Source organism: Scatophagus argus, chromosome 1 (assembly GCF_020382885.2).
Source record: "Scatophagus argus isolate fScaArg1 chromosome 1, fScaArg1.pri, whole genome shotgun sequence".
NCBI classification, from domain to species: domain Eukaryota; kingdom Metazoa; phylum Chordata; class Actinopteri; family Scatophagidae; genus Scatophagus; species Scatophagus argus.
The window spans coordinates 15761179-15788729 of NC_058493.1; the positions used below are offsets into that span (position 1 = coordinate 15761179).

The window sequence follows — 27551 nt, forward strand, 5'->3', positions numbered from 1 at the left end:
TAATTTCAACTGCATAATCCATGTTCATCTTGTTTTGCTCAAGAGATGATGACACTGACAGCAAACAAATCACAAGTGTGAATAATAATGTCAGTGATGGCTGAATTCTATTTAGCTGCTTCAGTTTCCGGGCTCCACCTATCACACTGTCAAGGCTTACTGGGACACTTGAATACAACAAAGCCATCGTAAACATCGTTGCTTGGCCTTCCATATATTTCATACAGACTTCTGGGGATAAATTAATATCAGTGCTCATGTTATCAATTTATTTACCACACATTTGTATCTCCCACTGATTAATTTTACAGTATCTGATGACTGATGGCATTTAAATGACTGGGCATGCATGGAAATGTTAAAAGTTGTAATAAAGCCACTTTTGGCCTTGGAAGTTGCTCGTCCCACCTTCCAACCTGCCTTGGCCATGACCCTCCTCAACATGTCAGTCATTTTGATAACCTGTTTACCACCTGAAGTAAATGGCAACTTGTACACACTGAAGAAGCAATCAAATTACATTGTAGATTTCCTCCATATTTACATTTGTTTGTGTTACTCTTTAGATGTCTTTTTTTTCATAGCAGGAAAAGCACAAGTGTTGCTATTAACTGTTAGTAATTTTCTTATTTTGTGGGGTTTTTTCTATGATTATCTCCCCTGAAAAGGGCACAGTGGGTGGAGCCAACACAGTAAAGAAACACTTACAAGACACACAAGATGTTCTGCAATCTTATTTTGAGCAAGTCCCCAAGAGGAACACTGGGAATTAATGAACCTTTTTTCTTTTTGAATTGTTTTTTCAATACTGAATGATTAACTAAATTCGATTATTAAAAAAAGCGTTCAATGTGCACAAATATTTCAGTTATATCATCCCTTTTGGTGAGATGCATCAATGCAAACAATTTCAAATGTACGTAATTAAATGATCATGTTTGTTATAAACCAGACCTGTGAGGTGCAGTGATGGTGTTACTATCTCCAAACCGGTTCATGTATGATGTGTATAATAAGTTTGCATTCTGCTAATTGAACTTTGAACTGAGTGACTGCTTGGGCAGACTGTGAACACTGAGTCCTAATAATGTAGTGAAAAACAGTTTTTCCTGAAAAGTTTTTACTGAAAAAAAAACAAAACAAAACAACCAACAACTATGGTCATTTTATAATTTCATAGCATATGATTGTATAAACATAAACATAGATGGACATCAATGAAAATCAGTTACATAATGTTTAAAATACATCTACTCCTCTTTTAGCAGGTGAGAGTTAAATGCTTTTAAGAGGTTAAAATCTTCACGTTTACATCAGTCAAAGGTTGACATACAGTGTTAAATCATACAAGCTAAAATATAAACAAAAACAATTAGAAATCAGTTTTAATTCTGAATTAATATTTCATCCACTCATATCTGAGGCTGACAACACCAGTGGTCTTGAATGAGCTGACATGCTTGTATAAATTCTACCGAGACAATGACACATGAGGTTTTTGACTATCACGCCACACATTACAAAGAAAAACTGCCTCCCAACGCGAGAAAAGTAGCTAGTAAAGGGTTGATTGCAAGTGCGGTGACTGAGTCTCTGAGCATCCAGCATCAGGGTATAGCGGCCGGGGGTGGGGGTGGGGTCGTTATTGGGGTTTGCAGTCAGAACAGCCTCCCCAGTTGTCTCTGTGAGTGCTTTAGTGTAGTTAGTGGAGGAGGTATACGTTATGGGTGTAGTTCAGTGGTTGTCAGTTAGGGAAGAGACAGTCCACAGACTCAAGGTGGATGGAGATAGCTGGACAGGAATTGGATGATGATGTCTGTGGCAAGCAGTGCGGAGTTGATGGAGGAACAGTGAGTGGTCACAGCCTGTACGACCGGAGATAACTAGTTTTGATGGTTAATGCGGTTTGCCACCGTAGACGGGCCGACAAGAGGCGATGTCAGTGATGAGGAAGACGCTACCTCTCCCCAGAAAAGTGTGGCTGCCTTAAGAGTTCTTGGTGACGATCTTCATTGTGATGGTCTTCACTTCTGAGTACTCCTTCAAGCCGTTTTCTCCCCTGAAAACAGAGGAATAGTAACAATGCGGCTCGTTTTGTTTAAACTGTCATGCGAACAGCAGCTTAGAAATATAGTGTATACGCTGCTGGAGGCGCCTCATGCAAAAAATACTGCAGAACTCTTTTAGATAAAGAAGATAAGCAATATTGAAAAGTGGGTTTTGAAAACACAACTGTCAGATTTAGTAATATTTGGTGGGACAGTAGCCAAGTCATACTCACAATTCACGTCCATTGCCAGACATTTTATATCCTCCAAATGGACACTGTGTGCTCAGAGCATTGAAGCAGTTTATCCTGGGAAATACACAAAACATTGATCACTCTTGTAACAGCTGCATTCAGTAAGACTGAGGTAAAAGCGCACTGTCATCGTCACTGCTATTTCTGAAACCCTCTGGCTTTAACAACATAATTCCATTATTATTTAGCAAACACAGCTGAAGGTTGTCATATTGTATATTTCTGAATTTAACTGCGGCTGGATGGGAGGGAAAGACTGAATGGATGCAAAGAAGATTAAAGTTGAGGCAAAGTGGAAGTGGGAAAACCTTGGGACAGGGGGAGTTGGGGAGAAGGTGCAGCCTGACAACAAAGAGTTTTGAGTCTGGGAAAATGGTACAACACTCTGACTAAGTAGGAGAGGGAGGATTCTGTGCTATTTGAATCAATGGTCAGCTGACCACACCGAAGGTTAAGTCAAGGCATTTCCTTACAGTAATCCATAACATAGAGAGACAAGTTTAAACTGTGACTATTTGGAGTCAGTTTACAGAGGAGAGCAATATTAAGAGATGAAAGAGACAGACTTTTTAAATTTATGGGTTAAAGGAATTGTTCAACATTTTGGGAAACACGCTTATTCACTTTCTGAGAGTTAGATGAGACACAGCTGCCTGTCTGTGGTCAATGCCAAATGTTTTTACATTGTAAGAAGTAGTCATCATGGTTGTTGTCAGCAAACAAAATCCTCGACAGAGGAAAATAAGTAGGAAGGTGATTGGGCAGCATCAAGAGTGAAGGACAAAGTAGAGAAATGTTTCCTCAACAGAGAACTGCAGTCAAGTATGACACGTGGTGAAAAATTCTTGGCAGATGCTGTATATTAGCTGTACTTCCACCCCTACTTATAGCCATCTGCAGGTAATTACAAAAGAAACGAAACAATTTTGGTGAACTCAATAAGTAACATTTGATGATAATTTCATTTACATAAATTAAAAAGAATTATGGTGTAGATTTACATTTGCGATCTGCGTTTCGCATTGTTGACTTGCACTGGCGTGTTGCTGATATTTTTATATCTTGGATGTCTGAGCTGAGGGGGGAAAGTGAAAAAGGGAAGGAAAACATTTCTTTGTGGCTTGTGTAATGATAATGAAGTGGCACGTCGCCAGTTTACAGTTTCTGGATGCCAGAGTCTGAAATGGTTGATACTTCCCACATGAAAAATGTGACTGATTGCAGCTAAAGAAACACAGCAGATTAAACTTACCAGACAGTGCCAGCCTGCATGGCTGTGGATATGGCCATGGCTTTGTTGATGTCATTAGTGAATACAGCCGCAACCAAACCATAATCTGTGTTGTTGGCTCTTTCTATCACTTCCTCTATAGTTTTGAACTTCATGATCTGCTGGACAGGGCCAAAAATCTGTAAGCAGACACAAATATAAATATTGGTTACAGAAACCGTCTGATTCTCATGTTATTTGTAGCTTATATATTGCAGGCATATAAAGACACGTGATGGTTTAAACATATGGTTACATACTACAATTTTATCCAGTGTGTATTCTCAACCAGTGGTAAATAGTGACAAAACATGCACTAGACTTAAGTACAATAATCCAGTATGTTCATTTAATACTAGTTATCAGTACTTTATAATTCACCTACATCGCAGAGGGAATTAATGTACTTTTTTACATTTATGTGACATCTCTATTCACCAGTTATGCGACAGAACAAGATTTAGATCAGATCAGCAATTTTTTTTCCTTTCTTTTTATAGATTTAAGTTCCCAACCACACATAAAGTGATTAAAATTATCTTCACCTCAACCAATCACAACATTAAATAGTTACTTCTACTTTTGATACTTTGAGTAAATGTTGCTGATAACACTTTATTACTTTGACATTTTTAAATGCAGGACTGTGACTGTGAATAAAGCATGGTCATATTCTGGTATTGTGGTACAGTTGCGTACATAATACTACTATTTCCACCACTGCTTTTCATGCGGTTACACATGCATTTGTTGAGCTGGAGCCGTTCTTTATCGCTGTACCTCCTCTCTTGCTATGCGCATGTCATCCCTCACATTAGAGAAAACAGTGGGCTCAATGAAGAACCCTTTCAAGCCCAGAGCTTTGCCTCCACACTCCAGTTTGGCTCCTTCACTGATGCCGCTCTGGACATACTCCAGCACACGATTCTGCTGCTCCCGACTGATCTGTAGAGGAGGAGGTTAGACATTATGTGACAGCCCAGGACAGAGAAGACAATTAAATAAGATAGAGAAACATTTTGAAAGTGAAAGAAAATACACAAGTGATGAAAAGAAAACAGAACTTCTGCTTCTGCTGAAGTTTAATAAAACTAACGATCTGTTGGCCTCACCTGTGGACCCTGCTCAGTAGTGGGATCAAAGGGGCTGCCGACTATCCTCCTCTTGGCTCTCTCCACACTCCTCCGAACAAACTCATCATATATGGGCTCCTCCACATAGATTCGAGAACCTGCCGTGCAGCACTGTCCTGCATTGAAAAACACACCCTGGTGGGCCTGTTCCACAGCCAGGTCCACTAGGAATAAAAAGGATTTTTGTTAATCAATTGCCAGATAAAACTGTATGTTCATTTTAAAAAGGAAAACTACCAATGGAAATTGTTTTTAACCATGAGTCTAACTAACAAACAAACATTAGGTCTTGAAAAGTAAAATAAGCCAGAATTTAATGAAATCATCATCACATAGTGAAAAAGCACATCTACATGGAAGGCAAAAAGTAATGTGTGAAGTATATTGTTACAAAATTTGCCCCTGTATTTATTAGAGCTATCCTGTGCAAATCTGATACCTGACACCTGAGAGACAGGACCCTGCTGTTGTCCACGAAGGGTTAACGGACCCCTGTGATTTATGGGTCTCGGTTGAAGCACCCGACTGAGTCAGGGTCCACTCTCCTGATTTACAGGCCTTAGGGAGCCCCTCTCACGGCTGCTGAAAGCATTTGAAAGCCTCGGCACCCCCACTTTAGTGAGCCACTTAGAATTTATATGAAACCCATCCATCCACAGGTTTTCATAGCACTACAAAGCTTTTGAGCAGTTTAAGATTCTCAATCCACGTGTGTTTATCCACAGACTGAACGTACTGAGAATAGGAACTAAACAAAACAATGATAGTTATGGACCACCTAGTGAGGGTGACATCTAAATGGACCAGTGAATAAAACATTAATTGAAAACTTACAGTCAGCATCTGCAAAGATGATGTTGGGGTTCTTTCCTCCCAGCTCCAGCGTCACTCTCTTCAGGTTACTCTTCCCAGCTGCTTCTTGGATCAGCTTGCCGACCTAGCAGAGGAAACAGATCCGGGACTTACTCACAGAGATGCAGGCCTGCAGCCAGATCAGTAAATCAGCTGGAGCCATTAAATAGTTTAAAGAGGTTGGTTAGCTCCAAACAGGGAATGCACCGGTAGGCCAGCTGAAACATGAGTTCTGCAAACACACAGAATGAATATCTATCACAGGTTTTTGGAGACAGCAACAGGAAAATAAAACGATGTTTCAGCCGGTAACAGCATCTGATGTCTAATGAGAGGCAGGAAGAAGTAACCACAAGGTGTGTGGGTGGTGTTCTGTGATCTGAATATCTGAGACAGTGAGGGGTTTGGTATGAGATGGGTCTGGTGTGTCAATATAGAAGACCACAAGGGACTTACTGTGGTTTTTCATTATCTTCCTCATTCCCATTTCTTCTTCACTCCTTATCAAGAGTTAAGATAAGATAACCTTAACAAAATGAAAACTAATAAATAAAGCATTTAAGAACAGCACTGGTTGAAGAAGAAAGAAAGAAATCATGATATAACATTGTCTTCAGGAACCACACCAGTCTTTTAAGGCCTTAACAGCAAATCATGGGTACTTTACTCTTTTACTGACCATTTTCAAACATGCTTTAAAATTTTAGATTATTTAAGTATTTTCCCACTGTTCCTGGCACCCAAAGAATTTTTTCTCATTCTTTTCCTTACAGTAAGAAAACAAATGAACAGACGCTCAAAATGAGTTTACAATGTGTAAACAAGTACAGCGAAAGATCTTACCTGAATTTGTTTTTGTTATTATGTTATCATCATAGTGGGGGAGTTTGTATGTTGTCTCATCACAGTACATCACAAAAATCATGCAGATGTAACATTCACTGTGATTCATTTTAAAATTCAGTAATTTTTCTGTGGTCAGCTAATAGATTTTGAGGAGTGGAATTTAATAAAAACCAATAGATGGAACCAAAGGCGAAATACACTAAAACAGTTTGCAAACTTGTTATTAGCTATAATGTGAAGTATAAGTGTAATTTGTAGTGGACACTGATATTGTTCTTTCAAGGAATAGTTTGACATCTTGGTAAAAATTCCCTTTCTTGTCAATCCTTAGATGATGAAATTCGTACCGCTCTACACCAGATAAGTAGCCGGAGTCAGCAGTTGGTTAGATTAGTCCAGCAGATTGGAAGCAGCTAGCCTGGTTCTGTCCAAAGATAACAAATCCACCTTCCAGCAGCACAGAGGTCCCCCCTTTAAATCTACAACTAGTCATTTTTAACATCTGCTTTTGTATAGATTATAACATCACAATTAGCGAGCATTAGAGGTGCTGTTTCCCTGTTTCTTGTCTGTTGAGCTGAGCCTGTGGAGATACACGCATAACATCAGTCTTCTCATTTAACTCTCAACAAGAAAGCAACTACATGTATTTCGACCAACTCCTTTAAGATTAATTTTGAAACGTAGTGGACGTCTCAACAGTTGAAAGAATTATCTGCTTTATCTGACATCTTTTCCATGTTGTGACATACTGTATTAACTCTAGATAACAAACCCAACAAACCTCCCTCACAACCCTGCGTCATGAGCAAGTATTGATCTTCCTGTTACTCATACAGCCTGTTTAATTTTCCTGAGAACCAGAATGTCCGACCAAAAAAATCCCCACCTCAAACATGGAAAAGACTCACTTTCTCTCCCTAAATTTTTTTTGTGTCTGAGTCACTTTAATATACAATAGAAATCAAGAGGATAGAACAGGACCAAGCCCTCTGCCATGGCTGGGATTGAAGATTTCTAAAAACAACACAGTACTTAGCTTCTTGTTTGTGATGATGTTCGTCTGTCTTTGATCAGAAACACAAAGCAGCTGACTAAGGGGAGGTTAGCGTGTATTTATTCAAGGGTAGAGGAAACACGCTGAGCTGCGAGACTCCTCCGTGTGGAGTCACAGCCACATGTAAGTTAGTAGGAAGATGACTTGTGGCCCTAAAATCCACCTGTAGCGACACAACCACCTTCTTCCCTGCGAGGAGATGCTGTGGTCACCAGTATCCCCCTCCCCTGCTACTACAGTGTTGTGACTCACTGTCTGGGTATCAGAAGTCTCTTCCAGCAAGGGCTTGTTCGCTCACTAATTGACTCCAGATCACATGAAACAACAGGGAAACTAGCAAAAAAAAACCCAAAAACAAAGCAAAAAAAAAACAAAACAAAAACTAGACCATTCGCAAAGGAAATGTTCAATCAAGTCATGATCATAAACCAGAGAAGATGTTTGTGTTAGAAGGTGCAAGGCTGAATGAACATGGTTAAATTAACAGTTTTTGTGACACAACAAATAAATAAAAAAAGTGCAAAATAAAGCAACTTTTCACTTGCCTTATTAAAGGCTGTGCATCTTAAAATCCTGTAGATGACAGTCTATGCCAGTAGTGACAAAACAGAGCCAGTTGGAGCAATACAATGATTCCATGTCCCAATCTGCATCCATGAGTACCAATATGGGATAGCCTACTGACTTGTTAAAGAGAGCAGTCGTTATGGAGCAGTCCGAGTCATTTAAAGAGAGAACCAGAAAAAATAAAATATTGCCACAATCACAACAACGCTTTTTTCCTCACACTAAGGGGTGACTATGGAAATGTAAACCCATAAATCACACACCTAATTCCACTCTTACTCGCATTCAAATTGAGACTCCAGCCATGTTTCTGATATGGTTCTAATGGTTTTGGAAATATATCTAGGCATATAAATTGGTTACTCTCGCATATCATAGTAAAGTGGGTGATTGGTCTTGGTGGAGCGCACATGTCTGTGTTGCCAGAGTGCCCTTTCTTGTTGCTGTATAGGTCTACTAAGCTTCTCTTCTTCGCTGCTCAGACTTATGGACAACAAATCCATCATAACCCTTCATATTTTATATTTCTGCTTATGGTACTGTGTTTGAAGTACTGTATTTCTTCAATACATCAAGATATTCAAGTTATGTTTTTCAGCCATGAAGAGCAACCCCCTGCCTGTTTGTGTGATCTCCCATTCGACCTGGCTTTGTTTTGACATAATATCTGTCAATTTATCCACTTTAGTGGTAAAACATTTTTATACTAGAATCCACTTCACTTGTGGGGGAAGGTAAAAAAATATGAAAATTGTTGAAAAATGCTTTTTTCTACCTATGTCCAGGCCATCTCAAGATTTGGTGTTTCTCTCCATCCACTTGCATGTGCACATCTGGATCTGGGTGTATGTGTGTGTGTGTGTGTGTGTGTGTGCGTGTGTGTGTTTGTGTGTGCGTGTGTGAGTCAAAGGAAAATAGGAAAATGTGTGTTTTATTTCATACTGTGCTGGAAAATGATTACACCTGGCACTGACAGGCGACATCACAAGAGGGCAGTTCTATGTACAGGTATGAATGCACCCAAGACACTTTGAGAACACATTGAGGTGTGATGCCTCAGACCACATTCGAAGGTGGTCTGAGCCACATATGAACACATTCTTTCAGCAGTGTGTACGCACTGGGCCACACTGAAGGACTGCCTACATAACTGACATCCTCTGCATGAAACAAGCTGTCTGATTTCCATTTAGTTCACTGTGATCCACACTACTTGTCTGGGCTCTCTTACCTGCCAAGATAAGCAGCAGATGTTTGTGAACTTACTGTTTGTTTCAGCTGATCATTGTACGAGTAAATGCAATATCCCCAGATTCCCTTAAAAGATCACACACGTTTCAGAGTTGTAGACTAAGTGCAAACTTACAAAACTTTGCGAAACAGTTAGAGAAAATTCTAAGTCATTTGTGCTTTCTTGTAAATTCAGCAATAAATGCAAGATGTGAAGTTGTTTTTTTTCTTGTTAAAAGTGTCAGTTTACAGTATGGCTGTACCTGCCTGTCAGCTACTCTGGGTCTAAGTGTGTCTGACCTGCTAACACTCTGCAGGTGTTTAAAAACACTCCGCCCACTGATTTCACCACTTACACTAAAATTTGGGCAACATTTTATTGATGATAAACATGTCATATTTCACAAATACAGTACAGAAACAGTAACCAATGTAGGCTACTTCTCTGTCGCCCATGAAGAAAGTCCCCAGACACCCTTAAAAAATTCTGCAATTTGTGAGTTAGGAGAAACTTTCTAATCTTTGTGAAACACTGTCTGTGACAAATTCTTAATTATAAATGTCTTCTTGTTAATTCTGAAAATGAATTACATTATGTCTTTCTTTGCGTGTAAAACACAAAGCAGTGTACGTGTATTTTTGCGTACAGAGAGGCCAAGTTGCTCAAAACGTGTGTGGAGGCGTATTGTAATGCCAGGTGTGAAATTACAGCTGTCCATTAATGATTGTGTAACTCAAGATGTGTGTTAGTGCCAGGTGTAAACAGGCTAATATAAACACTGATTCACCAACACACCACCAGAGTCAAAACAGACATCTCCAGAAACCGCAAGTCTAATCTGGACATTACATAAACCTGGCTCCCGTACCAAAGATGCATGTGAAATACACGCTGGTCCCATCATAACATAAATTCTGCATTAGGATTGCTGTAAATGGTTTTATCAGTGGGTTTAGTCTGCAGTTAGAAATAACAGATGTTTATAAATGATTTGCAGAAAAGGAGGCTGTTCTCTCCAGCCTGAAGAATGCACTTGGACCGCAACGCCTCAGAGCGTTCAACACCTAACATGGTTTGTCCTCGATGATTTAGCTTTCCATTTGCTACTCCCCTGTTAAGCACAAAGGTTTATCGTGTGTGTCCTGGTATTAAGTTCAGTAAAAGATGCTGTGGAGGTACGTTAGCACAGCAGAGACAGTGGAAGGAAAACAGAAGAAAGGCCATGTTTACAGAGAGACGTGTTTGTACACTCTGCAGAGCACAAATATGTGCACGTGCACAAAATAAAATCAGAGCCCCCCTCCAACATGAGTAGTAATGACAGGGCATGCAGCTTAAGTTGTTTGTCATTTTGACTTCAATACAGGCACACAACATCCCCTAATTACTCAGCCAGCGCTGAGCAATGTTCTGCACATGTTGGTCACTGTGTCACTTGCTGACAAAGGAAAGCTGTTGATCTGAACCACTTTATTAGAGAAAAGTACCTTGGTTGATCCTGTGAAAGCCACTTTGTCTATGCCCATGTGTGAAGCAATTGCAGCTCCTGCTGTTGGCCCAAATCCTGGCAAAATATTGACGACTCCTGGTGGAAACCCGGCCTGTCAAAACAATATGAGAGGAAACAAGCTTTAGCGGAGATGACAGCAGAGCCAAGCAAAACCACAGGCGGTGTGGGGGAATCCGGACCCAACCCAACCTCCCTACCAGCAGAGAATGGAGAGAACATCAAAAAGAAGAAGGCAACAGACAGATAGTCTCCAAAAAGAGGCGAGGCCAGGGAGGGCAGGGGGAAGAAAGGGAGGATGTGGACACTAAGATTTGTACAGCACGATTAGGTTACTCTGGATTGGGTTTCGGAGATTTACCCCTGCTGTACACAACTGCACTCACTAACCCTGTTGCTACAGTACAATGCACTACTGCACAGATACCAATTAATATTTGAATTAGTCACATTTTAGATTTGACTCTCTCAGCTGCACTGTACGAATGGGGGCTCTGTTATGTGTTGTCCCGTGCTTTGTGTGTGCTGTTTTGTGTCAGCTTCCCACTGGCAATCCCTCGCCAATTGCATTTGTTTCATTCACTTCTGTTTAGAAATTTAAAAAAGTAGCTCAGCTTTTTTAAAGGCTATGTGACGACATAATGATGTTTAAATGCACCTCCATACCAAAATGTTTTTTTTTAATTATAATTTTTAGGTATTTATGCCTTTAATGGATAGGACAGGCAGAGACAGTGAGAGGAAATGGGGGGGTGAGAGGGGAAAGAACGGTAAGCCGGACTCAAACCTCGATCACTGCTATGAAGGGATTTCAACCTGCATGGGGTGAGCATGCGTCACCCCCTGTACCAACATCTTAACGTGAACACATCACCACTGTGATCACATCACAAATTTAAGTCCTGACCACGACTGCCCTTGCCAGCAGGCCTACATTCAGTCTGGGGCTGGTTTACATTCAGTCTGTGCGCAGCAGTATCAGCGAACAGAAAAGAGTACTCGCCAGGCAAGGTTTCTGCTTGGAGTGAAGGAGCATTTCTGTTCGAGGCTGTGATGAGTGTGTGATTGACCCACCCTACACGCTTGCAGCCGCACAACTTGCTTGCTTGCTTGTTTGCACAGTCTACACTCGCTGTGAAACTGACTTCTGACACCTGTGAGGTGTGAACATCCTGACGAAGTCTCCCCGCTTTGATTGGTCGAGCAGGTTTGATTACCGACACTGCTTAAGTCAGACTGCCTGAGAGATCAGTCCAAGTGCTTGTAGGTGAGTCTCATTGTCTTTCCCTCTAAATGCACACAGATGAACACAAGGAACACAAGTCTCCTGTAGTGATACTGCTGTTGTCAGCCTCATCTCTGGCTCTGCAGCTACAGATCCTGTCATCACAACTCAGAACATTCCTCCAGTGCTCCTCTGCAACGAGCACCCACCATTTATAACTGTCTTTATAAACATGTTTCAGTAGAAGTTTCTCCATCATTTAACCAGTGGCTAATGTATAGTAATTACACATTGCTGTAAAGGTGACCCATCCTTTGTTCTTCATATTTATTTCAACAACACAGCTACTTTAACGAGTTGCTCTAACTGCTCCCTGTCTCCTTTGCGAGGATGATTTTTTACTAACATTTACTATTCTGTTCACTCATACTTGATGTGTGCAGGTTTTGAGACTAATCAAACACCATGGAGATGACTTAAGTTACAAGTCGGAGGCTGGTGTGAACATTTTTTTTCCTTCTCACTCTGATGCTTGTACTTACAGTTTAAGCTACAGCATATGATGTGAAGTAACATAATAAATCCATAAAATTATGATCTGTGGCTTTTGCAGTCTTTCAAAAAGCTTTAAAAAGGAAGAAACATTCTGCATATGGCTACGCTGACACCAGTGTTCTCAGTCAGCAGTGAGGAGCTCCACTGCTAAAACGTAGCAAATTTGTTTCGTGACAATGGTAATTCTGCGTTTGAGATTTGTTTCATGCATGTGATTAACAACTTTCTTTTAAAATTCTGTTCACACAGAAGTCCATAAGTTAGCAACCAGAGCACTGCTGCAAAGACATATTGCAAAGACAAGGACAACTTCTCTTGAGCTCCATTGTGTTGCACCAAAAAAAAGGCTTGACTGAAATCTCAACACCTTAGCTGATGAAATCAAAACTATCTACATGGTTATGTACCACTAAGTGATTACATATGTTTTGTTGTGATTTAGCTGAACTGACACTTGAACTCTAGAAAACATATTTACACATATTTATATGTCATAAATGACATATTCCGAAGCGATGCATCAGACAGAAAAGTGACACTTTGTTAAACATCTGCTTTCTGTCGCCTTGTGGTTACACTAACGTTGGACTATCCAAACCAAGTGTTTGCCAGATTCACAGGGAACACTGTGTTCTTGGCGAACTGAAACCAGTTAGTGATTCTGATTCAGTTACTGGAGCATTCACTTGCATGAATACATTGTGGTTGGCAAAGTGATTCTATCATTTACCTCCTTGACGAGAGCAGCCATGTAGAGGCAGGTGAGCGGCGTCTGTTCAGCGGGTTTGAGGACAACAGTGTTTCCACATGCGAGTGCTGGACCAAGCTTCCATGCTGTCATCATCAGAGGGAAGTTCCACTGTGCGTGACACACACACACACACACACACACACACACACACACACAGGAAAAAGACATCATACATCTGACTGACATGCTGGGTGGTCACAAGTCAGGCTCAATAACTCATCGCTCTTAAGTCACTTACTCTCATTTTCACTCTGTCTAAACATAGTCAAGTGAGAAAATGTTCTCGGCACTTGTACAGTATTTTCTCTTCCCACAGTATTCTGAGAAAGCCGGGAAATTGCAACACATGTGCAATAAACCCATATCGCTGTACAACACACAGGCCTGTGTTATTTCTGCTTTACACAGGAGCCCATGGGGCTCAGCACAGAACCACACGCTTTCTGCACTCTTGCACAATCAACAGTGTCTCTTTCCCCTTGATCTTTTCCTCCTTTCTCACCATTCTCCTTTCCTCAAACCCACTGTGGTAAATCCCTTAGCTCACTCTTCTGCCTCTCACTTCTCATTCTCTGTTACTCAAGCTCACTGGCACCGTTATTTTTAGGGCTTACCAGCAGGATTTACCCGAATAAACAGTGACTGTCAGGGAATTACTGGAAAATGCAGAATGTAATTCAACAAACAGGCAAGACTAACAACCACCGACATCTCTTTTGAACTCAGCCAATTTACTTTCATCTGCTCTTTCTTTTTTCAAGCTTTTATGTCCATTTCTATCCATCATGCATGTCACTTGTAGGAAGAGAATACTCACAGGAATAATTTGTCCACAAACTCCAATGGGCTCATATCTGGTAAATGTCAGATACTCTCCATCTGTGGAGGAACATGTGTGCGGCACACACACACACACACACACACACAGAGTCACACACAGAGTCACACAAAGAGAAAACCAGGACAGTAATGTCTAGCTTTTGTAGTTTAAAGTTTGACATATTATGGCTGAAACACATGAAAAATGTCATCACCTGATATCCCCAGTGTTGTTGACTTAGTATGTTAATTTGTAAATGAATCCACATGCAACATTCCTGGTTACTTTAGCCCGGTGAGAGATTACATTTCATTTCGAGCCTCCTACAGCACAGGCATGTGTGTAACTGTTTTAGGTCATAGAGATGGGTGTTATGCTGGAAAGGTTTGCTCATTCTTCTTGCATTATGTAAAAGGAGTTACTTACTGAGGGTGTGCCATACTTGTTCATTCTCCACAAAAACAATTGATATTGAGAAATGTGTGTATGAATTTATTACAACAGTTGTCAGCTGATGAAATATTGCCTAATGTTGCACTTGGACAGAAATGATCAATGGTAGAAGGCAAGCCAGATAATCATTTTCAGTGGGATGCAGTCAAAGTATAACAATGGACACAAAACTACAGTTAAGATTTTCATATGTCAAAGAGTTTGCTACTTCCAAAGTGGATGTTGGTGCTTTCAAATCTTTCAAAACTTTATAACTTTTTCGACATGGGATTTTCTGGACGGACTTGAATATCTGCAAGGTTTGATTGAAAGGATGTTGCCTGCAAATGACTTGTATTTCAGACTGGAACAAGCCATGTAAACTATACTGAACTGTGTATGCCAAAGATGCTTTATACAGAGTCACTCCCAATTCATTTCAAGCTGTCTGTGATGTAAACCTAACACAACAAGCTCAGCAGAATGTGCAAGGTGGATAGATGCTGAGGAGTTGCTGCCGATTGTTGTCCTGCACCACAAGTGAACAAACATGATTACTGACAGGCTTGCATCATACAGGCTACAGGAAAACTCGTGTTTATTTTCTCTGAAAGTCTAGTAGAGCAATAAAGCTCAAAACAAATCCCTGGGAAAATGCTCACCGTGGTAGGTTTGGCAGCAGTGTACAAGAGAAGCTTTGAGAGGGACAATACAGTGGTATCAGAAGGTTTCCCATGTCCTCTCTTTTATTCTAAAGCTGTTTCCTTTTTTGTGCTTCCTGTTGAAACATACAGCCAACTTTCCCCTCATCTACCCCCAAATTCAATCGCCTTAAAGAGACGGCATTGGTGGCAGCCTCCTCAGGACAACAGATGTTAGTGTTTGGATTGATCATCAATCTGACACCTTACTTTTCTCAACGTGAGCCTGCTTTTTCTAAAAAAATCCTCTATTAATTCAACTAAATATGCCAAACTTCTTAAAGCAGCTATAATAAATATAGCAATAGAATAAAAAACAATACAGCAGGGTTTAAAATGGAGCCATAAGTGACTAAATATTACATTTATATTCATATGGTGGCTGGATAAATAAATAAATGCTTGATGCGCTAATTCCTAACAAGTTAACAAGTTAACTATTTAGTTAACCAATTTAACCAATATTAGTTAACCAAATTTAAAAGCTGGTGATATTTTTGCTTTACAGCTTGTTTCTGTACTTTGATCAGTTATCACAGGTTTAAAGACAAACTGTTTTACATGACCTTTGCCTGAAAAAATCTGAATAAATGAATGAAACAAGTTCTATACAAGTTTTTCAATTTCTTTCAAGTTATTACTCAAAGAAATCAATGCAAGTACTTGGGGTTTCACCTAAACAACACGCCTGTGTTCATCTCCAAAATGTCTCCAGAGACGACATACCGCTTTGCTCGGTATCATCCACTATCATCCAACTAATCTGACTAATTTAAAACTTTTCCTCATCACTAATCGGCCTTTTGTCCTTTTCGCTAATGGAGGGATCTTACCCATTGGTATTGAAGTGCCGTGGATCTTGTCTGCATATCCAGCAAAGTATCTCAGTGTCTTTATGGTTCCTTGGAGGTCCACAAACAGGGTGGGCAGGAAAGGCTTCCCACTGTTCAGTGACTCAATAGTCTAAAGAAAGAAGGGGGAGACGTCTTGATAAATATGTGATATAACCCTGTGATCCTCACATAATTTCATAATGTTCCAGCCTTTACACTCTCCCATGGGTGAAATGTGACACTAAGATAACACCAAACTACAAATACAGCCCTTAAGTAGCATTATATATATAATATATGTATAGATATATATACGTATGTCCTCTTGAAGGCAAAGTAAGTTTATTTGCATTTGTATTGAACACACAGGCATCCCAAAGTGATTGGTAGGAGGTATGAAAACCCATTAGCGACCAGGAAACAAAATACATAAATAAAATAAAATAAAAATAAAATGAAATAAACATTTTCAGTGCTAATATAGCCATTTAAATAAGCAGGATATTATTAACATTATCATTATTATCACTCAGTGAACCTTCAAGGAATGAAAGCATAACATTTTTGTTTGAACACATTCTGTATTTTAATTTCATGAAAGCAAATTTACATGGTGTGATAACTGTCAGTTTTTTCACCATGGTACACCACGAAACACAACCACTACAGCCCTAATAGGATCATTGTTTTGGCAATGACACATTAACACATTATAGAGAGAAATGCTAATATTTGGTTAACTTACAGCTAGATAGACACTGTCTCTCTCCACCAAGTCAGCCAGTTTGGACAGCAGACGGCCCCTCTCTGATGCGTCCATTTTTCGCCATACTGAGCCCAAAGAAAAGGCGAGACGAGCTGCCTGCACAGCTTTGTCGACATCAGCCTGGGAGACATGAGGGATACAGACTAATTATCTGACGTGATCCAGTAAACAGTTGTATGTTTTCATGTCTTTTCCTATCTGAATATTTTCAATGATTCCTTTATTTTTTTTTTACTGAGTGTTGCTCAGATAAGGAAGGGCCAGAACAAGTGCAAATTAATTTATTAAAAACTAAAAGCAAGCTTTAAAGGTATAGTGAGAAGGAAAACCGAATCTGGATTTTTATTGTAAAACTCCAATAGTGGAGATTAAATAGAGAGAATACATTTACTTAGTGTGTACTTGGTGTATACAATTTATACTATTTTTTTTACTTCAACAATACAACATTTCATAACTGCATTTCATAACATTTCACAACAAATGTTGTACTTTTTACTCAACAACATTTATACAGCTGTGGTTAGTGGTTACTTTTCAGATTAAGATTTTTCACACAACCTTAAATAACTGCAACATTAAAGTATTGCTTCGATAATAATGATATAGTAATAATGTAACACTGTTGGGAGCAACTTTACATAATGAGTATGTTAATTAACCAATCATTATCATAATAACATTAATAATAAATTTTGTTGCAAATGCTACACTTCTACTCCTACGAGTTTTACCTGGACTGTATATATAGTGCAGTATTGATACTTAAATAATATTTAAATAAATAATATTTAAATAATAATTCTTCCACTGCTGAACCTAACTAGAGCAAACAATCCTGTTTTCAGTGAAGAAGACCACAAGGATGATGCCATCACGCTATGCTGTGATTTACCTTCTCTGCCTCCTGGACTTCACAGATCTGCTCTCCAGTAGCTGGATTGTATGTAGGAAAGACCTTTCCACTAACAGAGTCCTGCCACTCGTTGTTGATGAAAATCTGCAGGGAAAGAAATGTGGTTTTTAGTATTTTATCAAACTGCGTTGTGAATGTAAAGTTATGAATGTAGTTTCTTTAAATGAACTAAATGTAAAATGCACAAACTGTATGTTAAACCCGTTTTCAAAGTGGATTTCTTTTATATTTATGTTATGTTAGGTAATCACCAATTACACCATGTTGTCTGTAGTGAGTCTTCCAGACTCTTATGTAAAGGAGAATCTCTGGAAATCTGGACAAAGATTCCTGCCTGTCCAGTATTGCTCTCTGGGGAGTGCTCCACCGTCCAGACAAAGGGGGGAAGGGGGGTTGTGGGTGGGGGTGGGTTGGATGGAGGGACGGAGGGGTGAAGGATAAATCCCTATCAGACACCAGACCCTCACCCTCCCACCCCCAAGCACACAGACACACGTTTCACAACATCACTGCTCGTTTACGAGATCATAAAACACGTGCCGCACTTGGTTTCTGTGATGCGTTAAAGCGAGTCTTCCGTTAAACAACCGCCTGGGAACAGGACACATTCTACATGTATTGAGACCAAAAAAAAAAAAGAGACAAGAGCAAGAAAAAAGAATGCTCACCAAGCCAAGGGAAGAGAATTATGTCGCTGAAACGCAAGCAAAAGCTGATGAAAAGTGAAACAAAATGCAAAGTGAGATTTGAAATTGCAAATAAACATATCTTATGCAAGGTTAAAAAAGAAAAGCTCCTTCCTTGCTGACATGTTTAGATCCATTAGGCACACTACTCACACACTGTTTTTAGTGGCTGTCAGTCTGCCTGATAGATAGAGTGTGAGGAGAACATCTGCTCACACAAATCTACCTCCATGTATACAGAGGCTCTTACCGTCTTTCTGCTTTAGAGGAGTTCAGATGCCCCAAGAGCAAACCTGAGAGCAGGGTTCAAGTATCCCACTGGCCTGAGCCTCCCTCAACTCTCTAACATGTTTACCATCATAAACGCTGGCCTTTAAGTACTATTTAATTGGCTGTAAACTGTTAGACATGTTTACTTTCAGGTTGGTATAAAATGCCAGGGAGTCTGAAAACTGTTGGAGCAAACACATCACTCTGCCTCCCTCCTCCTCCTCTTCCTCCTCCTCCTCCTCATTCCCACGACTCGCAGGCTCATAATGTGGACGCTGTGTATGAATAACTCACATGGAGACATTTAAGGTGTTCAGTATCTGTTTGTACCACCCCGCAAGAACCACAGACTCATTCCTCTACGGCGCCTTTGTACCCACACCATCCCCCACACACCTTAACACACACACACACACACACACACACACTTCTCTTCGAGAGATAGAGCAGGTCGGAGTGGCTTCTCTTTCCAGTCTTCTCAGGGGCCACATTTAATCTGACACTCATTAAGAGCACTTCATAAAATTGTCAGTAACGATAAGGAGCAGAGGGCCAGCTACAAAAACACAAAGTCCTGTAGAGCACTGAATTAGTTTTTAAATTTATAGGGGCCACTGAAGTAGGGCGCCCTAAATCAAGAGGAGCCCCCTGACAGCCTCAACAGTCCTAGCAAGAATGCAGACCATGGGTAGCTTTATGCATGGCGTAACCCCTCTCACAGGATGCTGCTAAAGGAGAACGGATGAAGCAGGAGAACAGTGGAGCGGGCCGCCAACTAAATCATGGCCAGAAAAGGACAACTGTCAGCCGCCGCTTGGCTCGACCCTCTTTCTGGGCTCGGACTGGTGTTGGACTTTTGTCTCGTTCCATTGAGAGACTTGATTAAGATGACAGGGCCGAGTTGTAAATCAACTCTCAAGGTTTCTTAAAATTACTTTTAGGATCATTTGGACGAGGGGCAAAGAATAGAAGAATGAAAAAAAAAACAAGGGCGCTTTTTCAAATGACAAATTGTGTTTTCTTTCCCATTCCCTGCGGGGTCGTTGCTATATCACTTCACATGATGGTTCCATGTTTATAAAAATCAGTGAGCGTTAACTTGGTATCCAGAGACTGCAGAAATGGTGGCAACATTTTCAAAAAGAAACGGGTTTCTGCTCTTGCTATTTTTAAATGATCAAGTTTAAAAAGTTTTGTTCTGTTTCATTAATTAAAAACATTAAAACTGGCTAAACAGGCTGCAATATGTGATGCAGGATCAGGAGAATGTCTGATGTGTGTTAGAGCTAAGCACTTAGCACTTATAAATGTTGACCTTCATGTTTCTTCATTGGCTACAGGGCAGCTGTCAAATTAGCAACTAGTGATTTTCTGAAACAACTGTCAATCACATCATCCAGAAAGGGAGTGTGTTCATGGATATAATGAAAAATGTAAATAAACAGACTTATCTGATCAGGTTTCAAATCAGCTACCACTTGCTGCCTGTTTGTAGTCTTGTTGATTTCAGTAGAACATTGGATCCAGGTGTCCTAAATAGCTGCACCCATTCCAAAAAGGCCAACACACCCTAAATAAAAATTAAGATTTCTTCAACTGGAACCAAGCAAAAAAGGATGATGTTGTTCATTTTTTCACTTACATAAAGCTTTGTGTGATTTTTTTTTGGTGATGGGCCTTTTCATTTTTTAGGAGTGAACTGTAATGGGAAGTAAGAAATGCCAAAATATTTCCAGCAGCCAACAAAACATCTGTTTGGCTCCTCACTTCTTCTCACAGCTCAGATACTAACGGCTGAAGGAACATGGAAGCTCTCGTCTTTTTTTTTTTTTTAAGCAGGTGGGAAAAGGGGGAGGATGAGGAGGAGAGGCAGGGTGGTGTGTGTGTGTGTGTGTGTGTGTGTATGTGTTTGTGGGGGGCGGGGGGGCTGAGGGCTTATGTACATGTGTGTGTTTATACACAACATGCCAAGATTCCACAGCCAGACGAATCCTATTCGGGCACCTGCAACACTCGTCTGCGCAGGAAGTTTCATATCCTCCCCTATCACAGGACCTCTATTTCCTCTCTGGCTCTGGATGGGTTTCAAAACTCTTATAATTGCTGCTGTTACAAGTGAGCGGAGAGCATGTGAAAGTGGAGACCAGCTGGTGTTTTTTCTCCTGCTCCTCTCCGCATGTCTGACACCATGCAGCCTTCATGTTTTTCATTCACACACCCACTGACAATGCCACCCCGCGTTCCTGGGTTTGGCGAGGGCGACCTCGCTGTCATTGACTGGCAAACGTCTTTGTCTCGTCGGTGTGTGTGGGCAAATGGTTCAAGTAGTTCAATATGACTCAGAAGTTATGTGAGAAACACTAATTTGACATAAGGCTGCAATTACAAAACAACTCCTTGTTTGCTTTTTCTGTTGATTCACTCATTTAATGTAGTTCCCTCAGTAGTCAGAAACCACAGCACATGGTGCACGTCACTGCACCAGGAGTTTAGCTTAACGACTTTTTTAAAACTCCAAAAGAGACATCAGATGTTATGTTTTGTTTTTTTTTTTAAACTGAATACCACTGTTTGACAAAGCTCCTGGACATATTCTCATCCAGTAAATTTAGATTTTAAGTCAGGAGTTAGTTCAGTCAATCCTTTAACAAATCGACACACACAAATCCCCAAACTTTGTCTCCACTGTCAAATATCTCAGCAGAGCAAAATGCCAGAGAACTTATGGCTCAACAAAAATATATCATCATTTAGACTTGACTTAAATATTATTTACTACACAACATCTCGGCATAAGTTGTCCCGCAAAAATTAAATTATGAAAGACTGTAGAGAGCAAAAGACAAACACCACATGCAGTTTGATTTTCACAAATTGACTATAAAATTGACCTCTCCTCTCACTACCGGTGTTTTTCCTTTGAACATCTGAGGGTTTGATGGGTTTCATGTGTGCTTAACCATTCTTTAAATCTCAGGTCAAGGAATTGTTTAAAGAACAGTAGTTTTACTCAAGGGATCACTGGGCACAGAGGAAGTAATTTTTAAAGAAATGTGACGCTTTTCCGCAGACAAAAACACGGTCTGTGCTGCGTTGGGTGCTTGCTGGAGAAAAGAGCCGTTTGAATAGATTTATGAAGCTCAGTGTTTTTCATGATGACACCGTAAGGATTTACACGTTCCTTGTCAAAAGCGCTGCGGACTGAAGGTAGGAGAAGTTAACAGGGTAACCTCGCTGTCACCGCTCTCCCTTAAACAGTGATTAAGAGACAGGGGACATGACGCTGACGTGTCTGCTAAGATGATAATTTACACATGCTGCACAAGTAGGCATTTCACACCAATGGACATATTAATGGCAGTGCACACGTACCCTGTCACAATCAAAGAGATGTGTTTTAGAGAGTATGTGGCCGTGTGTGTGGACAGGGTGATTGTGTAAGCAAAGGCAGTGAAGAGTGTGTGTATATATGTGTGTGTGTGTGTGTATGTGTGTGAGTGTGTGTGTTGGGTGGGGAAATTGGGGTCTTGCTGTGCTCGTTGTGATAAATCATTTAGGTGCACAGTATCCCCTAACTTTGGCTCTGTTTGATCTTGATCGCAGTAAGATGGTGGTTTTGAAGTGAAAAACTCCAGAACTGCAGGTCAGGCTCTGGCGAGGCAGGGCCACTAACCCACACAGTGAGACAGGGTCATAATTTACACCCCGGTGGACAGCACCTAGCATCAGGGAGCCCCAAGCCTCCATCTGTGCTATCTCAATCAGTGACAGATTGATGGAGCCTCTTATTCATCCAAACTGAGTGGATGTCTCTGCATAGACGGCTTTACAAATAAACGAGTCTTCAGCAGACAGGTTCTGCATAGGTTCCTACGGTGAAAGTGCACTAATGCCACCATGAGCAAAGCAACAAAGAAAATTTATAACTGTTGATTAGATTAAGAGATCTCTAACTCAGACAAAGAGCACGGCCACTGAACCTGGTCCTTGTTAATTCTTTACACCTGAAGCTCTAATTTGTATGGTGTAAGCCTTTAAAAGAGTTAGGCTACAATCAAACCAAAGTGGAACTACAAACCACAGATTTTTGATATCAGCAGGCCAAACTGAAATCTTTTGTTAAAGCTTAACATTAACTTTTTTGGATCATGTGCTCCTGTTTTTGAGAGAATTTGCAAAAGGCTCCATTGTTTCAAAATAAAAAGCAAAACAATGTGCCGACCTTTCACTTGCATTTTTACTACACACAATAAAAACATTTTACAGACTGGTCCTTCAAAGCAAAAGCAGCAAGTTTACTCACGTTCCTGTAAAATTTGTCCCACCAAGTGTCTGGTTTAACAACTCATTATCGCTGAATGGTGTGAAAAACCACAAAGACCAAAAGTATCACACACGGAAAGAGCAGGAAAAGTTTCTCTGCTTGCCTATATTTTTCATCAAAGTCTCAGAATCTCTCTTCTCCACTTCTACCACAAGTGGGAAACATCAAAAAATAGCAATCATGGCACTCTTATTTATGGCTTCCTTCGTGGTCCTATCAACCTTTAAACTGTTTCTGTCTTGTAACCCAGCTGTTGGAGCCTTCTAACGATAGAAATGTGGGGGTAGGGGATAGAACAAGCGAGAGACAGCTTTCCTCCTCATGCTTTCAGCGAAAAGAGAAAGGGTGTGTGAAAACCACCAATTGTGCTTGCTGGGAGATCAATAGACTAATAAAAGAACACTTAGAAATTAATCTTAGATGAACACAAGCAGGAAGATAGCTTTACTGATACGATCGGCGTGTCTTTGACGGTGAGCGGTTCATGACACGGTGAAGAGGACAAGGGGCAAACGTTGATTGCAATAACCCTTTTTTTATCACAGGCTTTCCTGTTATAGACACAAACCTGTTAAGTAACGATACTGTATCAGCCATATCTCTGTTTCTCTGTTCTCTGTTTCTTACAGTGGGCAGAGTCATGTGAATTAACGACTGAAATCTTTTCAAAGTTTTTCAATGTTTACTTATGTTAGAAGAAGATTGATATTTCCTTTACATTGCAGAAAGGATGTAAAAACAATAAAAAATTTGTGTGGCTCCATCCACACTGTGTATTGGCCAACGAACAGTGTTGGTTGTGTCCCTTGCAGACAGTGGGGTGGAGAACAGGAACAGGGTGTGAGGAGAGCCCACGCCAGGGGTTCCCATAAATCAGGGCCCTTCTGCCCCCTATGTCCACCAAACCAACAGGGACTGCATGATCCAAATTCCTGGGGGTTAATTCACCAAGTCGCTCCCTAAATTTCCTCCTGTACACCGTCGTGTCCAACCCTTTAACTAAAAACTCTGCGCTGTGGGTGAATGGAAACACGACAGTCTACACAACAAGTACCGTCCTTTTAAGGTGCAGCAGCAGCAGCAGCAGCAGTGTGCCCTTTGCACTTAAAACAGAGGTTTGTATGAATACAGAGCAGTTAACGACATTCACTGAACCTACACGTTATCATGACTCTGTCCTTCAGGAAGCGTCCACTTTGTTCCCACATGGACACATTTGTTCTGCAGCTGAAAAGACCAAGCTTTGCTCATATGCAGGCTCCTAAGCCTTGATGATGAGGCTTTACATGAATCTTAGAGGAAATGGCCTGATCTTTGACTCATGACTGAAATTCACTTCAGAGTTTTCCTATACAGTGTATGAAAAAAAGGCATCAGGACATTGTGGAGATGTTAACAAACAGGTAACTAAACATTCTAACAACTGGAAAATTACAGAATGCGATTTGCTGGTTTGCTAATTGTTGCTTTATTTATGCAATAGCAATAGCAACAAAATACTGAAGCACCCAACAACAGAATATAGATTTGTTTTAAACCAAATCCCAGGGATTTGCTTCATGACTTAAATAAAGTTCTTTGTTGGAGTCAGGCTTCATTCTCCAGCTATTTCTGCATCCCCTTTCTCCCACCCACACACTCCTGACTGCAGGGCAAATCCAAAAAGCTGCTATGATAACCCAATTGTTCTATAAAGGAGTGCATTTTAACGCCAAACAATTTATTCACTAAACCAACCCGCTGGCATATAATAATGTGATAATGTCTGATTTAAATTACTGCCAATTTTTTGGGCTTTACTAACATGCATGTGATGTAAACTGCTGTGATTACGGTTGTTACTGAAAAGAACAAAAAAAACGAACAAACAAAAAAAAAAAAAAAACAGACTTTCAGACCAAGCGGAAAGAATTTGAACTGTTTTGTTTATACACAAACTCGGCCTTCACCACTGAATCCTAAAATCATTGTGAGCAATCAACCATTAATTAAATTAACAACTTAACAGCCCACTACAACTAACAGAAATAACCCACTTGCAAGTGACACACAATCATAATAGAAAACTTTATATCTAAATTCATCCCTTTAATTACTTTTTGATTCTATGTTTAATTAAAAAATACATTTTACTAATTGACTTCCCATTCTGTTACCTGGAGTGTTGGCCTGTATCTTGACTGAGACTACACTTCAGGTACAATTTAAATATAATAATAGTAATAAGTGTCCATACGTGACTTAGTGTTATATAAATTTTGGAGCAGTTTCCTCGGTGTGTTGCCAGAACAGGCTCAAACTAAAACACACTTATGAAAACTATTGCAGTAATTCAGTGCCATAAACAATTATCACTGGCCCAAATTACAGGCCAGTGCAAAATCAATCACCAGTCTTTACCATGAACCCAGATATATGACTCAAATATCTCACTTTTATCAAGTAAAGTGAAACCGAGAAAACATAAAAACCACAGGCAGGATAATGTTAATGTAATATTTACGTCCGTGATCTACTTCTGGAGTTATTGGTCATTTAATTCTTCTCAGCACATGGACGAAGAAAAAAAAAAAAAGAAAAAAGAAAAAACTTGTCGGGACTTTAAAACGTCCTGTCGTCAGCTTATCATGTCTGAACTGGAAGTTACAAAGTTTTATCAGCTCCAGCCCCGTGTGAGCTACTCGGTCTGACACTGAAGCCTCAGCTGCTCTCTCACACAGAAAGTTTAACACAAGAAAAGAAAAGGAAAACTTCAGGCTAAAAGACACACGATCAAACATCCTTAACGAGTGAGAAGCTGCGTGATTACGCGCGAAGTTGGTCGGTCGGCAGCGGAGTGCGGACAGAAACAGACCTTGGTGTACTTGATCTCCGGGTTGGGCACCGGTGAGGGCATCAGCTGGAGGGATGCCATGAGAGCAGCGGGGTCGCTCTTCACCTCTCCGGGGATCTCGATCTTACTGGAAGTCATCGCGGCCGTCTCTCCACTCGTCTGCCTGCTGCGCCTCTCTGGGTTTTTTCAACAGATTTCTGATTAGGACTTTGGGTTCCTTCCTGGGTTTATAGCCAGGTGTCAGCCGCGGTTCATTTTCATTGGGCAAAGGAAAGGGCCGTCCTTTTGAAAATTAAATTCACGCATTTACATAAACGACCTCAGCCATGCGTGTTAAGGAGGAGAAACACGTCCACCCCACCCACCTCACACTCCTGGTACGCTGCGTTTCCACTGGCGTTCACTCAAGAACGTCCGACGGGTTTTCCACAATCAATCATAGTTTTTACACATGCGAACACACTCGCACAACGCAGAGATTATCAAAACACAGTGCCATGGATTATCAAAGGAGATAAGTCTATATTAACCACAGGTGTGGGATATGTTTATCTAAGCTCATAAGTTCGGTTCTAAATGACATAGGAACTGTCTTGCAAGGGGAATTATATAAATGAGACCATCTGGGGGAAAAGAAACTTACTTACTTAAGCACAACAGACCAGTGAAGCCTGGATCATTTTTGGCTCACCGGTCTCACCACAGAGTCCATGTAGTAGACCTGGCTGTTCCCATCGCTTCATCAGCCGGTTTGCTCGGTTGTCACACAGTTCTTCAAACTGCCATTTTTCTGAGCACTTTAAGAGCTTCTTGTCCATGTTTGGAGAAACAAAAGTTGAGAGTGAACGTCAATTCTTGACCTCTGAATTAACAAATTAACAAATCTCAAAAGCCCCATTTAATCCTTACTGAAAATATAAACTCACATTCTTTGCGCCATCATTAACCATTTCCTAAGTGACATAAAGGTGTCAAACTACTTTCCTGGGCTCACTATCACCCTTTAGTCTTTATTTGCTTAACACAACCTCCCCACGGTCTGTTATGTAAATGCGGCCTAGAGGGATTGCTGCTACTTGCTGGGGTGTTGTTGGCACAGATTTGTCCTGCAGGTGATAATTCCTCCCAGCGACTCCTTTAAAACTCCCAATAAACATCCACCAATTAGCTGCCAGCGAGCCTATCTATAAAACCAAAGGAATTAAAGCAAATCCACGCATGTGTTGACACATACACAACGACTGCATTTCCTCCCATTCACTGTGGAAAGTCAGGTAAGAGTTAAAGGGTAAATCAGAAGTTTATTTGAGGAATGTAATGAAACAGGACAAGAATGCAATGGAGTTTTAATACAAGCTGTGCTGATATCCTCAAAGAATAATCTCCCCGACTAGCACAAGGGCCTTTAAATTTTCGATTTCATAACCTGAGCCTCTTGACAGGACAAAGGAGTGTGGAGACAGATGTAGGCCCGTAATTTGCAAATCCCGGGAGGATGCTGTTTCTCCATCAGCACATCAGCCTTTTTTCACCGCATGGGCGACACTCTCAAAGTGTCTGTTTCACATCAAAGAGGACGTGCCTGAAACTGTGACATTGATTAATGCATTCAAAACATCCCATCCTCAGCCTGTCGCCTCATCTTTTCACAAAGCACAGTGAACGGAAGATAAG

General features: G+C 40.6%; 1 protein-coding gene across 1 annotated transcript; it reads right to left on the reverse strand.

The window, feature by feature from the left end:
• Nucleotides 1-1103: 1103 nt before the first annotated feature.
• On the reverse strand, nucleotides 1104-26176 carry aldh1a2 (aldehyde dehydrogenase 1 family, member A2). The gene is made up of 13 exons (XM_046386467.1): nucleotides 25899-26176; nucleotides 17744-17848; nucleotides 16828-16968; nucleotides 16083-16212; nucleotides 14114-14175; nucleotides 13276-13404; nucleotides 10746-10859; nucleotides 5540-5642; nucleotides 4685-4869; nucleotides 4353-4517; nucleotides 3555-3712; nucleotides 2282-2356; nucleotides 1104-2059 (listed from the first exon to the last, which is right to left on the reverse strand). The coding sequence occupies exons 1-13, from the start codon at nucleotides 26013-26015 to the stop codon at nucleotides 1987-1989; spliced, it is 1557 nt and encodes a 518-aa protein (XP_046242423.1). The 5' UTR covers nucleotides 26016-26176; the 3' UTR covers nucleotides 1104-1986.
• Nucleotides 26177-27551: the final 1375 nt, after the last annotated feature.

Excerpts from the sequence above, each read along its gene's own strand:
- aldh1a2 (XM_046386467.1), bottom strand. The coding sequence starts at position 26,015 with ATGACTTCCAGTAAGATCGAGATCCCCGGAGAGGTGAAGAGCGACCCC. Across the intron at positions 3,713-4,352 it reads TGCGCATAGCAAGAGAGGAG|ATTTTTGGCCCTGTCCAGCA; the intron begins GTACAGCGATAA and ends GTCTGCTTACAG. Across the intron at positions 2,357-3,554 it reads ATGCAGGCTGGCACTGTCTG|GATAAACTGCTTCAATGCTC; the intron begins GTAAGTTTAATC and ends TGTATTTCCCAG.